At 41.6% G+C, this 17,426-nt stretch overlaps 1 protein-coding gene across 1 annotated transcript in view; it reads left to right on the top strand.

Annotated features, from left to right (window-relative positions):
• DGKQ (diacylglycerol kinase theta) overlaps positions 1–17,426 on the top strand; it is a 92,938-nt gene that overhangs the window by 4,823 nt on the left and 70,689 nt on the right. The window contains exon 2 of the mRNA XM_060237043.1: positions 16,795–16,874. Coding sequence (XP_060093026.1) covers positions 16,795–16,874 — 80 coding nt within the window. The remainder of the gene's footprint in view (positions 1–16,794; positions 16,875–17,426) is intronic.

Below are 17,426 nucleotides of genomic sequence, written 5' to 3'. Positions count from 1 at the left end.
CCTTCCTTCCTTCCTTCCTTCCTTCCTTCCTTCCTTCCTTCCTTCCTTCCTTCCTTCCTTCCTTCCTTCCTTCCTTCCCTCCTTCCCTCCTTCCCTCCTTCCCTCCTTCCCTCCTTCCTTCCCTCCTTCCTTCCCTCCTTCCTTCCCTCCTTCCCTCCTTCCCTCCTTCCTTCCTTCCCTCCTTCCCTCCTTCCTTCCCTCCTTCCTTCCCTCCCTCCTTCCCTCCCTCCTTCCCTCCCTCCTTCCCTCCCTCCTTCCTTCCCTCCTTCCTTCCCTCCTTCCTTCCCTCCCTCCCTTTGTCCTAAAAGGAAGTGGTTTTTGTTCTTCATACACACATATTGGTGTCTTAGCATACAAGGACATGTTGATCTGTTGTAACTTGCAGAGACGTTTTAAGATGGCTCTGAACAGGAAGGTCACACACAGAAGGACAACATTGGTGTTTAAAGATGTACATTGCTGGCACCGTGATTAAGCATATGCTCATATCCCTGTTATGTAAAATAACATATCCCTCCCCCGTGAGTACTAGCCAGGTACGGAATCAGAGAATATGAGTAATGTTCTGGGTAGCTGGATGTAGTTGAGCAATAATGGGGGATATTGAGGAGGAAGAGGATTTCTTTTACGTCTGCCGCTTTTGAAGAAGTGTAAGCAGAGGTTACGCAAGGGCCGTCCTTTCTGACTAAGAGTTCAGTCCTAAGCAAAGTTACACACCCTTTTAAGTCCATTGAAGTCAGTGGGCTTAGAAGGACGTAGCTCTGCTTAAGGTTGTACTGTAAGTTACTTTCAGGCGTCTTCCTGCTGTTTGGTTGAACTTTAAACGTGCAACAGTCTTGTGTGAACTCATTTAAATCTTGAAGACACAGAATATGACATTGCTGGATAAAATGCTTTATTGTAAGCAAGGATGATCAAGGAAATACACCAGGTCCTGCATCTGTGTCGGACCAACTGAAATATGCATATTGTGAAACTTGTCCGTTAAACACTGAGTAGGGATTGCTTTTCTTGCTCTGTTCTTTGGCTCTTTCTTTATGGAGCAATATGTCAATAATAACGTTAGTCTGTTTTTTTGTGGGGGGGTGGATTCCAAGAAATTGTTACATTCTTTTCAATATCTCTCCTCCCAGCTTGTCGTTTTATGTTCCATTTTAACTTAGGATCCCTTCACTCTTTTCTGTCTAGTGCATTTTTTATCCTGCCTTTTCTCCAAGGAGCTCAGGATGGCATATGGATTCTCCCTTCCTCAGTTTTATCCTCACAAGTATGTGCAATAGGTTAGGCTAAGAGAGAATGACTGTCCTTAGCAGAAAGTGAGGTTTGAACCAGGGTCTCCCAGATCATCTTCCCAAACTCCTAACTGCTGCAGAACACTAGCTCTCTTATAACAGCTTTGCTGTCCCTTCTTAACATTCGTTGATACAGTATGTACTTTGTGGATTATCCCTTGGCTTGAAATAAAGCCAAGAGAATTTTGGATCTGTGTGGTTATGCTCTGTGTGTTTTTAACAATGGTACGGAATATTTGAGGTGATGTTTTGCTGTTAAGAACTAGTGATTTAGACTGTGATTGGAAGAACTAGGGTGTACATTTTACTCCCCTGTATTTTTAATTTTGCAAAAGTCAGACTTAGTATCTCTCTCGCTAACTCTCAGGCACACAGAGCTGTTATGAGTGCGTGATTGTGATTTGGGCAGTGGCAAAGGGTTAAACACCCACTTCCTACTATTGCGGTCTTGTTCAGATTAATAGCTTCACAAAATACTTGCTTTAAAGTGTAAAACAAAATCTTGAATGTCTTGGTCATGGATCTCCTGGATCCTGCCTAGTTAAGCCTGTCTTAAAATTTGAGGGAAACTATAACAAAATCTGAGAACCAACAGTTTTGTTTATCTAGTGTAATGGCTTAAATTTTAACCTAATTTTAGCTCCTTGTACACTTCAGAAAATTATCTTTGAGTGATCTAAAGTTATTATAAGAAGCCCAAAACTATGACACAAATGAGAGAGCAAACTTTGGTCTGGAGCAGAGACTTTGTATGGGAGAAGGGAGGAGGTTGTTGAAAAAGCTTGTTGTGAGCCTGAAACACGATCAACAGACCTTGCATTGCACTGGGAGTCCCTATCACTGTTTTCCACAGCAATCCTAAAACTGTTTTCCAGGGAGTAACCCTGACTGAATAGACCAAAGTAGGATTATGCATAGACCTTTTTAGGAGTGCTGCTGCCTTAATCAATTCAGGGCTTCTCGTCTTTACTTTTAAGCCTTTCTGCAGTGTTTGCTCCCTTCTCTGCTTTCTCATCCCAGCTTGATCTCTCTTTCCCTGGTTTGTACAGGCTCACCTATTGTCTCATGCGCTGCCTCCATTTCTGGTAGTTGTGAGACCTATTTTTCAGCATCTTAGCTTTGCTTTATCTCAGTTATCTGTCCTGCCACTTGATCCATTCCATGAATAACTCTTCCCCTGTAGTCATTTGTCAGTGATTGGCCTCTCTTCCTTGACTGTCTTGAGACAGACTCATCTAAATACTCAATGGGACTGAGGTTGCATCATTTCTATATTCTGTACAAAAGTATGCTAGTAGTAAAGAACATGGTGACTTGAATTCATCATGGTCAATCTGAGATTTAAATTTTCAGTTTGGCTGTATGTGGAAATGCTGACAAATTCCTATCTTTTTGGATTTTGTTTATGGTCCATAATTCTCTGCGAAGAACTGGTGTTTGTCATCTTGGATGTCTGACAAAAAGTTATCAAAGGGTCTATGACCCCAGTCACATTCTGACTTTTAATACTGTAAAGGCTTCTTTTCAATATGAGGTTGACATGTTCCAAAAAATACCTTATTTCTGTAGATATATGTTTTTGGAAACAGCCTATCAAGTGTTTCTGAACTTTCCTAGAAGCCAGAGGTCTGAATCTGAGTGATGTCTACATTTAGTAATATGCAGAATACTATCTAGTAGATATGCAAAGTATGTATCATCATAGGACAGTTTGATGTACTCTTTGAATTTCTTCTATGTAGATATCATCTCATTTGCTCAGTGGGTCAGATGTACTTACAAAGGCTCTGATTATTGTTGCTTTCTTAAAAGTCTTTCTGAAGGTACAGAATGAGTTTGATGAATTCACCAGTTTCTATCCACCAGCAGTGGTTGATAAGAACAAAGGCAGAAACTGGACGTCATAAAAGCTTAGCAATCAGTTCAATGTACCTGTGTTTCCAGAAAGCTTGTTAAAACAGATGCTTCTCATTATGCCAATACAAGTGCCAAATAATATTCCCATCTTCAGTCCAGAGAGAAAATAACATTATTAGCACATTCTTGGCTGCAAATTGAATTTTTATTTTTAATTGAGCAGTTAACGCACTGACTCTAAAATAGTAATGCTTTTGCTTAATTGGCTTTTCTACCCATCAAGTGCACATATGCCTGAAGCCCAAGTGATACCTCCACTGATACTGACGTATATCTGCCATTTTCTTCTAGGCTATTGTGGCCAAAGTTCTGTAGTGCCTCCTGTTGATGGGACTTTTGTTTGGGCTTCATTTCTGAGAGGGGCTTCCCCATATTTCAAGGATTCTTGGCAGGTCTCTGTGATGTCATAGCTGCTGAGCAGCATGACAGGATACAGCTGTCCATCATGGACAAAGACTTACGGTAAATCCATTTGAACAGAGAGTGCCAGCATGATGTGATGATTAGAATGCTGGACTAGGATTGGTGAGATGTGGGCTCCCAGCTCACCCTTGGCAGTAAAGTCAACAGAGTGACCTTGGGCCAATCACTGTCTCTCACTTCTGCCTACTACACAGTATTGTTGTGGGAGCAGAGTGGAGAAAAGAACCATATATACCATCCCAGGGTTTTTGGAGGGAGGTGGAATAAAAATGTAGCAGACAGTAGGATTGGCCTTTGCCACTGCTTGAAGGTAAATCCGAGAACCTGTCTATGCCACCATCGTCACTAAATTCTGTAGGGATTTTTTACTTTTTATTCTGTCTTTTTGCTGATTTTTTTAAAAAATATGTATGAATTGTTTGGCAATAGTTGTATGTATGAACAGTTTTCTAAGAAAAAGAGCTTGTGCAATATAGTCACACTGCAACTTAGAAGTCAGTATGAGTCTGTCCTGGATACCTGTATTCCTCCAGTAAATTAATGATGTATCTCCTAGGCATATTATGTCAGTTTCACTCCCTCCCACCTCATTTTGTATGTTTGTGTGTCTGCACCTGGAAGTTATATTGATCTCTGGTGACTGACCCCTACTGGGGGCCTCTTCTGGGATATAGGAAAGGAAAAGAAAGGTCCCCTGTGCAAGCACCAGTCGTTTTCGACTCTGGGGTGATGCTGCTTTCATGGCAGACCTTTTTACGGGGTGATTTGCCATTGCCTTCCGCGGTCATTACACTTTCCCCCCAGCAAGCTGGGTACACATTTTACCGACCTCAGAAGGATGGAAGGCTGAGTCGTTTGGTTCTGGCTCCTTGACTATTTTCAAAATTCTTTTATCCATTTAAGCTAAGTGGAAAGAACACTAAGATGCGCAAAGAACACTGAGATGCACAACTGTCAAGAACCCATCTGTTCACACTAGGACTTTTATGTCAATTGGCGATTTTTCCTTTGCCATCTCAAGCCACAGATACATATTAGCTGGGTATAGGCTTATCTGTTCTCTTACTTAATGTCTCCAAATTCCTTCTGATCCCCATCTTTGGACAAATCCATCCATATCACAGACTCTGCTTATACTGTATATAATCAGTTCTGTCCCTGCCTTCTGTCTGTCCAGACACAGAAGTCAGGACCCTAATTAGTTGTAGCCTCAGTTTCCCCATGTACCACTTTGGAGGGATTTCATAATCAACACAAAACTGCTCAAGAGTTCTGAAGTAAAACTTGGATGTCCTCCCTTTTTCTGTACAAAGGATTTTTCTGGTCTGTCTGTCTTTGCAGATGAGCTAGTAGAAGGCTGCCATTGTTGAGTTAGTGCCAACTTCCTCTAACTTCATCAGGGTACACACTCTCTCACCTGAATCTGCAGGCAGAGCACCCTTCGTCTGCTCTCTTTCGAGGTGAGCCTTCTGTTCTTTCAGCTCAGCCTGGAGTTTGGCCCTCTCAGGCTCACTGCTTGCTCGATCCAGTGTTGAAAGCTTAGCACCTCTTAACTGATGGGTGCTGGCATGTGAACCTGGGTTGCCTCATCCAGCTATACCACTGGGGTCAACATTGTCCCAATAGCCTGGTTTCATGCTGTGAGCCTGGGTGCTAGTACATGCTCAGATTTCTCTCTACCAGATGTGAGGTATGCACAATGTCTGTATTGTGACTGCCCAGTCCACCTGGCTCAGCTCTGATGTGGACTCTTCTAGCCTTCAGTACTTACCTTTCCTTTAAGGCTAGAAGAAAGAAGAAGGGGGCGGGGTTCACTGCTTACTCTAAAAGAGTGGGTGGGTGGAATATTACCAAGGCCAAGTACCTGAAGTTTCTGTAGCTTTTATATAAAAATTCTTTCCCCCCTGTGTGTCTGTCTGTCTGTCTATCTATCATCCAGCCATCTATCCATCCAGCCATCTTCTACCAATGCCTGTCTGTCTCTCTCTTTCTTCCCCTGGAGGAAGGCAGAGGCACGCAAACAGATATATAAATATTGTCTGAATGGTATATTCTTATCCTGCCATTCCTCTGAAGAGTGCAGATTGGTGTACAAGGTTCTCTCTTCCTCATTTTATCCTCACCAACATGGGCCTGTGTAGCCAGAAAATTTTAGACGAGGGGGGCTAGGAGATAAAATTTTAGATGGGGGTGGGGTGGGGCACAAAATGATACCACAATTTTTTAAAAATCTGGGCAGCCTGCTCCCCTGTTGAGCCATCACGGTGGTACTCCGAGAGTGTGTGCACCAGTGTGTTTATGAGTGAGAAAGCTGCAGAAGAGCAGGGAAGGAGGCAGGAGAGTGGGGAAGGCAGTGCCATGGCATGAGAGCACAGGAGGCAGCACAAGAGTGGGGAAGGTGCTGCGGTGGCAGGAGAGCAGGGAATGCAGCACAAGAGCAATGGCAACAAACAATGGCGGAGGAGCCAGAAAGGTAAAACAGAGGGAAGATTAGTGGTGCCTCTCCCCACCGGGCTCCTCCATAGCTTCGGGTCTGCCAACAACCCTGGGAAATTGGTTAGGTGGAGACAGAGTGACTGGGCTAAGATAACCCTGTAAGCTTCATAGCAGAATGGGGTTTGAACTGAGACTACCAGATGAAGTCCAGTACTCTGTTACGCCACACTGGTTGGTGAAGGGTTAGGCGCCTTTCTTTCCAACCTCATCAGTATTGTTTTAACTAAAAATTATTAGTAAGTGAAAGCAAAATATGGATAATTACTGCATGAAGCTGCTTGTTCCTCTCCACGAAACAGTTCTGAGTATACTAGACACAATTTTCTCACACCCACTCATTAAGTTCTGGAAATTTGCCTCTTAGAAGTAACTCCAGGCTTGATTTAAGGGAGGGAGAGTGAAGAGAATGTAGAGTTTGTAGCCAGATGGAGAAATTCTGTATGTTGAATAGTGACAATTGCAGCCTTTTTTGATATTTAACTTGGAAGTGTTGAGGGGGGGGGGGGGCGGGAAATACTACATGTTGAATGACTATCTTTTCTGTCTCCCCCCCCCATTCGGACTTTGAGAGTTATTTCACAGCCTTTTGTAAAGAGAGAACTCCAGACAGATCAGGCCTGCACAGCTTGTGGTTCAACAAGCCAAACAGGGTACTAGCCCTGTAAGATGGCCCATAGGGTTCAGTAAATAGGCCTGTCACAAAGCCTTTCCCTTTAAAAGGGGATTGATGTGTGCAAAATGGATAACTGAAGTTTTTATGGCTTAGACGTAAATAACATCCTGTTATGCCTCTGGGAAAGGGGCAGGACACTCCTTTCCAGACCTGTTGGCAACCATATCAATAAACCTCCAGTTTTGGGCTGTTTGCAAAGGTGTGATGTGTGGTTTGTGAAGGCTGCTTTGTACTTGTTGGTTAAAGGTATTCTGATATTCACCAGTCCTTTCCCGCATCATATATTTGTGTATATGTACATGCCTGATAAGGAGGTGAAACGTTTTGACATGCTGATGGGAGTGGGGAGGAAAACACAGGCAGAAAAAGCTGTTGACATAGATCTCATATATCAGGGGTGGCCAGACTCGCTTAATGTAAGAGCCACATAGAATAAACGTCAAAATGTTTAAGAGCTGCAAAACAGTCCCCATAAGACCAGCATAGGTAATTATGTTTTGGCACCAGTGGGAGAAGGAAACAGATATGTACCATATAAATCACTGACCACAGTTCACATCATTATGCATCATTCTTTACCTTGACACCAAGGTTAGTAAGTGCAACTCCTACAAGAGCTATGAAACTAAGAGGGAACCCTGTGATGCCCTCTTTAATTCCATCCCTCTTTCCAATGGCTATCTTGGCCCTTGCACTCTCTTTCCCCACTTTAGGTCTTCGGGCAACCTCTGTGGTGGAGAAGAGCTTGCAAACCTATTTCCCTTTCCTTCAAAGCTTCACACACAGCAGAAATAGTTGCCTACCTATGGGTCAGTGCTCAGGCCGACTGAGGGTCTTGATGCTAAGCATACTTACTTGAGAGTAAGCCTGCATTAAGTTCCTCCTCTCCTTCCAGGAGCCGCACAATATGTGTGAAAAGGCCTCTTGTGGCTCTTGAGTCGCAGTTTAGCCATCAGTCGAATATCTTAATGGACCAATTCAGTGTCATGGAATAAAGCTCTGTATTTTTTCCTCAGACTCTTAAATACGGTTTGCACACAGAAGGGTTAATAATCACTTTTCTTTGTCAGTAACTGAGTCCCATTTTTCTTCAGCAAAGGGATTTGTTCTGAGGGGTTCTTTAGGGGAGGCTGTAGCTCAGTTGTAGAGTACCCAGATTCAGAAGGATCTTGCATATCAAGACTAGGGGAGCCCTCTGCTTTGAGACCTTGGAGGGGACTGGCCAACTACATGAAATGGTACTAAGATGGACCAATGGCATCATTAGGAATCCGCAGACCTCTATGTAAGAGTCTTTCTCTGAACAGAACAGTTCTGTTTTTACTGCACGTGTTTGCAATAAGTTCCACATCTGTTCTTTGTGCTGACAATTCCTCAAAAGTTGGTCCAGAAATTATAATTACAGAGTGACAGATCTATAGTTTCTTAACTTGCCCTTTCAGTTTCTTAACATCTTTGAAGACTCTTATTCATTTTCCCACTAATCTATTTTTTGGTAATTTTAGTTGCTTCTACACTGGGTGTTTGGACTGGCTTGGATACTAATGCAAAGCAGGATTTTTCTCACTTCCCCTCAGCATCCTGGTGCTTTCATACATCTTCCTTTTTGAGGCTTTTCTGTAATCTTTCACAAACCTGTTTTATTATATTTTTTGGAAAGAATGCAGCAAAGCTGGTGGTGGATGGAGAAGTCCATATTTTTCCTGGTCCTGCCAACATTGATGCCATTCTCTGTAGCCCTTTATGCTGTGGAAATATGCCTTTGCCCTCATATCTCCACAATGAAAGCAAGAACATCGCTTTTTTTTCCTTAAATGGAAGTCAGATTGTGAGAGAAGCTAGATTACTCTTACCCTGCTACAATCTGTGATTTGCCAGTTGCTTATTAAAAACATTCCCCAAAACAGGGCCACCATCAGAGGAGGGCTTGGGGAGGGGACAGGATTTGGGGGTCCCAAGTCAGTTGGAGCTGTCTTGAAGCCAGAGGTCTGCTATGTCCAGTAGAAAGTCTCTTCATTATTTAATACAGCTGTGGCTACAGCCGCTGAGGGTGCAGGAAAGTCTGAGCACAGCAAAAGGCACTCTGTTATTTGCTAGACTTCACTTTCTCCAAGACTGAAGCAGACTTGCCTAAGGGATCATGCTAAACCCATGTACAGAGCAAGACAAGTTACCCTGGCTGATGGCTGCTACCCTAACTGTCAGCCTGCAGCTTGCTAACCAAGGTAACTTTCTATAATAGTTTAACCTTTTTTTCTCCTTTCCATGCACTTGGCACATTTCTCTTCCCTCTTTCCCACACTTTTCTCATTCATTTCTATCTCCCTGCACCCAATTTTTCAGTGACCCCCCTCTCCTTATTTTTGCTTACTGGTCTCAAGACTTTCTCTTCCCTATCCTGCTTAGTGACAGAATGTACAGGCTGCAGGGAGGGATGGGGGAGGGTTTAGTATTGCCCCATAACCGAGCAAATTATAAAAGAATACTCCTTCCCCTATTTACATGCATGGTAATGGAACATCGGGCCATTTCAGTGGTTATACACATGGAACAGAAGCTACAAATCCCAGTTCAGGCACTGGGTTGTTAATCATTATTGTGCTGGTGGAAGATCTAATAGCTCATTGTAAAGGCTACTTTGCTATATGATAAATGATGTAATCTTTTTAGTTACATTAAAAATGAGATTGATAACAAATACCAAACCCAGTCTTTTCCTCCCATGGGGACCCAAAGCTGCATTGTTCTCCTGTCCTCCCTTTTATCCTCGCAGCAGCCTTGTGAAATAGGTCTGGATGAGAGTGTATCACCCAGCAACCTTCCATGGCGGGTCGTAGATCTGAGTATTAGAGACACATGACAGGTTGCTTAAAACTCTCTTATTACATGTTCTCTGTCTTGAAGATAGGTGTTCCAGTTCCCTTCATTTTTGACACTGTAACAGTCATCATTCTGGGTTAGTGGCCAGTTTTCAAACAAGTGGCATTATTTTCGTAGTTATGCCACTGAGGCTCTTAGTTCAGTTGCAAATAGCACAGTGTGGTGGTGGTTTGTCTCACCTGGGCTAGGATTTTCTCTTGCCTTTCAGTTTTGCCCATGGAAGTCCTACAATCATCCTGAAGCTGGTTGGCCAATTTTGAGTCTCCTAACTTTAGTCTTTGATGAGTTATGCATGCCAGTGTGGTGTAGTGGTTAAAGTGTTGGACTAGACTCTGGAAAAGCCAAGTGGAAATTCCCACTCAGCATTCCCATGGGCATTGAAGTTGTGAACTACTGCTCTATGGCAATTTTTCCTGAGCTAAGACAAAAATATGTGAGCCAGAAGCTAAAAAACTCTGAACTAGCTCACACTAACTCACCTTAGAGGGAACACTGGTCCCCTCTGTCTGTGTATACTTTATCTCTAAGTCTCATCTCTAAGTCTTTATTTCATAGTCTCATGAATTTACTAGCTTCCTTTCTCATTCTAGTCAAATAAAGAAGAGCATCCTTTTTAGATTTTTTTGCACCTTTAATTTTGATGGTAATAAAATAGGTGAAAGGTATTGTTAACTTGTGTGTCTGATAGTTCAAATTCTCTAATTTCTGCAGCAGCAAATTTCTTATTTGCTGGATAACTGTCATACATTTCAGAGCAATACTTCCATTGCCCTTAAGTTACCTGGAAACCTATGTTAAAATATTCAGGAAAACCATAAATTATATTTAGTGTGGTCCTGAGCATGTTTATTAAGATGTAAGTGTCAGCTTCTGTGCAGCTTTCATCAACTCAGCCTTTATGATGTTTATCAAATAAGGTATTTATTGAAAGAGATACATATTCACAGTAAAATGCTTCTTTGTTAGAACTGCCCTTCTAAGATAGGGTCAGGTACTTCTACACTGGGCATAGCTGTTAATACACATAAGCAATCATAGGCACTCAAGAAAAAGCAGCAAAAGCATTTTAAACATATTCCCATGACACCCTCCCCCAGCTGCTAGGTATCTTTCCCCTGAAAATGAAAGTTAGAACAGTCTCTCCAGCAGTCCTGATAAGTGTCTGGCCTTCAAGGTCAAAGAGGAAAGGGATGCGGTGCCTCTTTTGTGCAGTGTCTGTTTTAGTCTTAACATTGCCTGTGTTAAAGTCTCCCTGCCAGTGTGCAGTTTAAATCAAAGTATACATTTCAAGTATAAATGTGAAGCCATTGCAGTCAAATAACATAACATAAAACCATGGGCAAGAAACACTCTCTTGACATTAAGCCATTGCAATCAAATTATATAAAATAATATAAAACCATTGGCAGGAAACACTTTCTTGACAGTAAGTCCCACAGTATTTAGTGGAGCTTATTCCTCATATATATATGTGTGTGTGTGTACTTTGTTCTGTTGGAATAAAGTTCTTATGGCATAGCTGGGTTACATATCTTCAGAAATCCAAGGGGTCTAACATTTTGCATCCTTTAATACTCAATGACTAGAATAGGACTCTAGAGTAGGATGGTGGAGATGTGAGGCATTTGTGCGTCATAAGGAGGGGCATCAGTGTGTGCTAGGTTACTGATGAGCAATCCTGTCTTTTCATAGGGGGGAGAAAGTCCTACTCTACTCAGTAGGACTTCTGAGTAAAGATACTCAGGGACTGAGCTGAATCAGTTTGTGTAGCTCAGTGCACTCTGGAACCCCCACCCCCTTTCCTCCCATCAAGATGCAGCTGATTTATGATGACCCCGTAGATTTTTCAAGGCAATAGATGCTCAGAGGTGGTTTGCCACTGCCTGCCTCTGTGTAGCAGCTGTAGCCTTCCTTGGTTGTCTCCCATTCAAATACTAACAAAAACCTTCTCAGGTTTGACAAGATTGGTTTAGCCTGGGCTATCCACGTCAGGAATCATATATTGAACGTTTATTACCTTCTACAGTGTTATGTATGTGAACTAATATAGATATCAATGGTGTTTCTGCCTGGCTCATTGGGGCCTGAAGGACTGAGCTTGGGGACTTGGGAACAATGGGTAGTAGGATCCAAGTCCCTGCTGCCCTGCTCCAATCACGCCCCCCCCCCTGCTGATTTGAATGATCCAATAACGTGCTTGTACAGGAGCCCAGAGTTGTATATAGTTGGCCCTGTGGGTCCAGTTCTCCGTTCTTTGTAGAGCAGCCACCTACCATGCTGTATCTAATAAAGAGCTAATTATTACTACCACCTCGCCTCCTCAGTGCATCAAACCCACTATATTATAAACAGTATGTAATGCTGCCTTTCAAATAACTCCACATGGGTTAGTTGCCGCTACTAATTTTATTTGAATACTGCCTTTCAAATAACTCCGCATGAGTTAGTTGCCCTCCTATCCACATGTACTCTTGTGGCACCATTGGCAGCCTGAAAGGGGAAAAAAACAAACCAGCACTTTTGCATTCATAAAACAAATTAGTTGCATGATTATCAGAAGGAAAATTCTTGGTTCCCACAGGCATCCTGATGAGTCGGTGGCAAAATTGCTCTCCCGTGCTTGAAGTATTTATTATATTAGACTTTTAACCCGCCCCTCCCCTGTGCAACAGGGCTCAGAGCAGGGGACAACATTTCTAATTAGATGACATTTCACAATCAGATTGACAATTAAAACACCATTGGTAACTGAATAATAATTTACAGTATACAGATATATATACAGTATACAGTTTGTGTCCTTATCCATAGTGAGGCGAAGGAAGGCGAGAGCCACGCTAGATGGAGACTGTTGCTGTCCTCACCCATAGGCCTGGTGGAGCATCTCTGTCTTACAGGCCCTGTGGAACTGCATTAGGTCCTGCAGAGCACAGATGTCATTCAGCGGAGAGTTTCACCAGGCTGGTGCCAGGGCTAAAAAAGCCCTGACTTTGTCTGAGACAGCTGTGCGCTTTTCAGTCTAGAGATCACCAGTAAACTCTTCTCCCCTGAGCGCAATGTTCTTCTTTTTTTCTTTTTTTAGGGGGGTGGTATACCAGGAAACCATTACTTGTGGTTTCAAGTAAGGGTCTATAAGAAGACAGGAGGAAATGCTTGTTTACAGAGAGCTATCTTGTAGTGTTTCATGTCAGAACAGGGTAACTGCAGTTTTAGTAGGAGGCTTGCAAATAGCTGACGCTCTCAAAAGATACAATAGTGGATTTTAATGAACTGTGCTTCCTTTTTTCTGTATATGGATACTAGTATTATTCCCTGCTTCACTACCCTGGCATGAACTATAAATGGAGTGACTTTCTTTGGAGACATGTGTTGTGTCTAGCATTTTGAGTCTTAGCCCTGCAAGCATCTAACAGTGCAGTCGTAAGCTGAGTTAGTGGCTTAAGAGGGTGTAACTCTGGCTAGGATTGCACTGCGAAAGTATCAGTCCTTGTTGCATACAGTGCACGGCTTCTTAAATACAGCATTGTCTTCTTTCAGCATGCTTCATGAATTGTGCACATTGTACCCATGTTTACAGTACATATGTGCATTACAGTCCTTAGTGCAGTGAAACTTCTCTGTGTTGTGTGGATAGTCTTGGACTTTTTAAAGGCATATACTAAATTTGCATGTGAAAGTCACTGAAGGTTATGCAAAATATGGGAACGTTTAGGGAGCTGTAAATTTTAGGCAGAATTCAACTCCTTAAAAACAGGATGAAGAGAATGTGGGGTTCACCCATCCCCAAACCTAGCCAAGTTCTGAAGTCTGAAAGTATAGTGTAAGTGTGACATGTATTAGAAACGAAAATCCTGATTTGCAATATATGCTGATGGGGTCTGAACGAGCTGAGACTGAAAGATCTTGGAGTAGTTGTGGAAAGCTCAATGAAAATGTTGACCCAGAGCACAGCAGTGGTGAAAAAGGCAAGCTATGCTAGGAACTATTAGAAAAAGGATTCAGAAATCCAATGGCCAACCTTGTAATGTCCTTGTATAAAGCTATGATGCAATGTCATTTAAAATAGTGTTTCCAATTCTGGATGTTGTATCTCAAAAAAAGACATTGCAGAGCAGGAGAAAATACAAAGGTCAACCAAGAGGGTTGAAGTTCCTTTTCTCTGAGTAAAGGTTGAAGAGTTTGGAACTTCTCAGTCTGGAGAAATGACAGTTAAGTGGAGATGTGATAGAGGTTTATAATATTATGCATGTGGCTGAGAAGGTGGATAGAGGCAGGGCTTTTTTTTGAGCAGGAACGCAGTTCCGGCTAGCATGGTGTCAGGGGTGTGTGGCCTAATATGCAAATAAGTTTCTGCTGGTCTTTATCTACAAAAAAGCCCTGTGTGAAATAATGGTGATGTTAGGAGGTGTGACCTAATATGCAAATAAGTTCCTGCTGGTCTTTTTCTACAAAAAAAGCCCTGGATAGAGGTAGCTTTGATCAATTAAAGCTCCTGTGATTAATAAATGAAAGTTTCTTTAATTTTAGCACTGTGTGTGTGTTTTGACTAGAAGCCAGATTCTGTGTAACGAGGGGAGCTTGCCTGCCACCTCTTTGGAAAGATGACTAGGTATAGCATTACATCAATTTGTATAGCAAATGAGTGGCTCCAGGCACAAATGGGTAAATATTATATAATGTAATTTTAACAGGGCATTAAGTTTGGCATTTCTATTCCACTCCTTCCCCCAAGTGAGCCATCAGCATGGTAGAGCTAGACATTTCAGCAAGATTTCTTTCAGTCTGGTTTTGAACATACAGTAGAACTCATTAAAACTCTGCTTCCTAATATGTATGCTTAAGATTTGATGCTTTGGTAGGCCATATCAGTTTTTAAGAAGAAACTGACTTTTCTTCAGATGAGATGAGGCACATTCAACCATTTTAATGGATTCTCTGGAACTTGCCCTCTTTCCTTTATAATATGCTGCTAATTTTGATTGAAGCGTAATTGCTCCTGTTTCTTTCCAGTGTTCTCCTGTCTGTGCTTCAGAACTCATGACCTTGAAGCTGTCAGCTGTTGGCTACAGAAGCATAATCCTTTATCATTTGAAGCTTTGAAGCTGGGGCATCTTAGTAGTTGATTTATCTCTGAGTTTTAATTGATCTTAATTAGACTCCTGTCAGTGGCTCAATTAATATGCAAAAAGTGGATCCTGAAGATGTTTGTTTGATGTTAACTGGATGAAAACTTTAGCGTTCTGGAATATAATTAAAGGAACTGCAAAATATAAAGGGGTTACCGTAAATCCTTGGCACAGTGTTTATGGACAGAAAGCAATTAATTTTGTGGTTAAATGAGAATTTTTCATGGCTTTCTCTCCAAAAATTACTTTATAAATATTAATGCAGAAAATATTTTTGCCTGACTATGAAAACTGTGAAAATGTGGCTTTTATAAAATCTTTTGAGATTTTTATAAGTCTTTTGAGAAAGAGAATGCTCCGTCATAAAAGGTATTTTTGCTTCATAATCTATATGAGTATTTGTTTAAATGCATAAAGTGTAGACTTCACTGTGATGAATTTGAATGCATGCATGTTGTCTGGATGTTGGTTTGTATGTAGATTGGGCATTGCTGTCTATAGAATGTGGTTAACCCCAAAAGGTTGTCACAAGGCATAATATATATGCACCTGCAACATTTTAAAGAAAAAAACTCTGTGTTTCAAATTAATTAAACTCTGAGGCATCCCAAAAGTCATCATCTGTGCATAGCATTAAACAGGAATTGTGCATGCAGTGAGGATTGCGTAGATCATTGCATTTAACACATTGTACATATATGCAAGGTTGTTATTTCAGAATTTCAATTTCCTCATGATTGTTAAGAAATTTCAGTGGAGTTAGTATGTTGCAGTCGATAAATTCCAAAGAGTGTTAAAGGACAGCCATTAGTCTTGAAAATGTTACAAGTCTAGGTGGTAGGAATGAAGAGATACTAGCAAGTCAGAGTTAAGCCGTGTCAGGACAATCTAGTCTAGTAGGCAATTTAGATAGTGTATCAGGTAATCAGGTGAGAAATAAGGACACGTTTAACAATTTGCACCTAGGTTTTTACATACATAACTGTGAAAGGAACTGGAGCATTAACACTGATATAACATGATTAATTAGATAGAATGCTAGGAGATTTTTGGTTGGATGTTCACAGAAAAACAGAAGGAGCAGCTTCTCTGTATGCTATATGCTGAAATGTCTGCTTATGGGTATCTGCTTGGAATAGGTATTAATGCAAACGTGCCTGCTGTCATTCTGAAGAAACTGATGTTTCACTCAGTGTCAGATTTTTAAGAGTTTGCAACATGATGTCCCCAAACATTCAGTTTTCTCAGCTGGCATCTTAAACCATGAACTGTAAGCCTGTTCTCTAATATAGTAGCTTGAAAGACATTTAATTCTTTCAATTTATTGTTAAGTGCAACAGGTACCCGATACTGATTTTAGTTACCTGTTCAGTTGCAGTAATCCATAGTACTGATATTGGCAAACATCCTGCATCTTTTGTTACAATGGTATATCAGTACAAACTACCGTGAGACTTTGATCTAGGAGAGGGAGGGGTTTGGAGAGGTACAATGCCAGAGCCCACCCTTCAAAGCAGTCATTTACTCCAGGAGAGCTGATCTCTATCAGCTGGAGATCAATTGTAAAAGTGGGAGATCTCCAGGCTGCACCTGGAGACTGGCAACCCTAGTATGAAGGTATTCTAATGCTGTTTAAAAATCTGAATATATCTGTGCGCACAGCAGCCATGCAGATTGTAGAAAAGCTGGGGAGGTGCACAATGCACCATAATTCTGTGAGGAAGCAGGAAAAAAAGACTTTCCAAAAGCATTGCATTTGGGGCAGATAACCAATGTTAGAAGACACCCTTGTTTTCTCACCTTTCTTGCAGTCACGATTATTAGAAAGTGAAGCTGAATCCCAAGAAAAGTTTTTTCACAATAGCATTATCTGCTCACAATTTAAACTAGAGTTTTTGAAACTCGAGGGAATAGAGTGTGATTCTAGGATGAACTGTGTAATTGAAACTATTAGAGGACTCATTAACGTAAATACTTTATTTTCCAGTTTGCAATTTTATGTCTCACGAAAAGTGCCTGAAACATGTGAAGATACCATGCTCCTGTATTGCTCCAGGTCTTGTAAGGGTAAGTCACTCATACTTGGTGATGATTTTTGTGCAAAAATATCTTTAGCATGTATATTTCTCATGTTTAACCTGAATTTTATTCTTCTCTTTTGGCTGCTCTGTGTGTTTGTATATGTGTGTAGAAGGCAAGTCAGTTTTGCAAACTGTAAAATATAGTTATTTAGCAGAAAAGTACAATTGTGTCAGATGTGTTCTGCTGCTCAGTTGGATTTTAGCTGCCCTTGTACTGAAATATTAAATAATCCAAGTATTGATTCTGAGAAGAGGCAGTGAACCAACTAAGGGCCGGGCAGTGCCCCTTAATGCCAGGGAGACATGGCAGCCAATCTGGACCAAATGGTTAACTGTATTGAAGGCCATGGATAGATCCAGAATGATCAAGAGGACAGGCATGCCTTTATCCAGATGTAAACAGAGATCATCAACCAAAACGACCAGTGCAGTTTTGGTCCCAAAGCCAAGCCTGAAGCCTGACTGAAAAGGGTCCAGGGCAGATGTCTCATCCAGGAAAACTTGCAGCTGCTCGGCCACTCTCAGAGGATTGCTATCA

This window comes from Heteronotia binoei, chromosome 4, assembly GCF_032191835.1.
Source record: "Heteronotia binoei isolate CCM8104 ecotype False Entrance Well chromosome 4, APGP_CSIRO_Hbin_v1, whole genome shotgun sequence".
NCBI lineage: Eukaryota > Metazoa > Chordata > Lepidosauria > Squamata > Gekkonidae > Heteronotia > Heteronotia binoei.
This window is presented reverse-complemented; position numbering and strand designations above follow the sequence as displayed.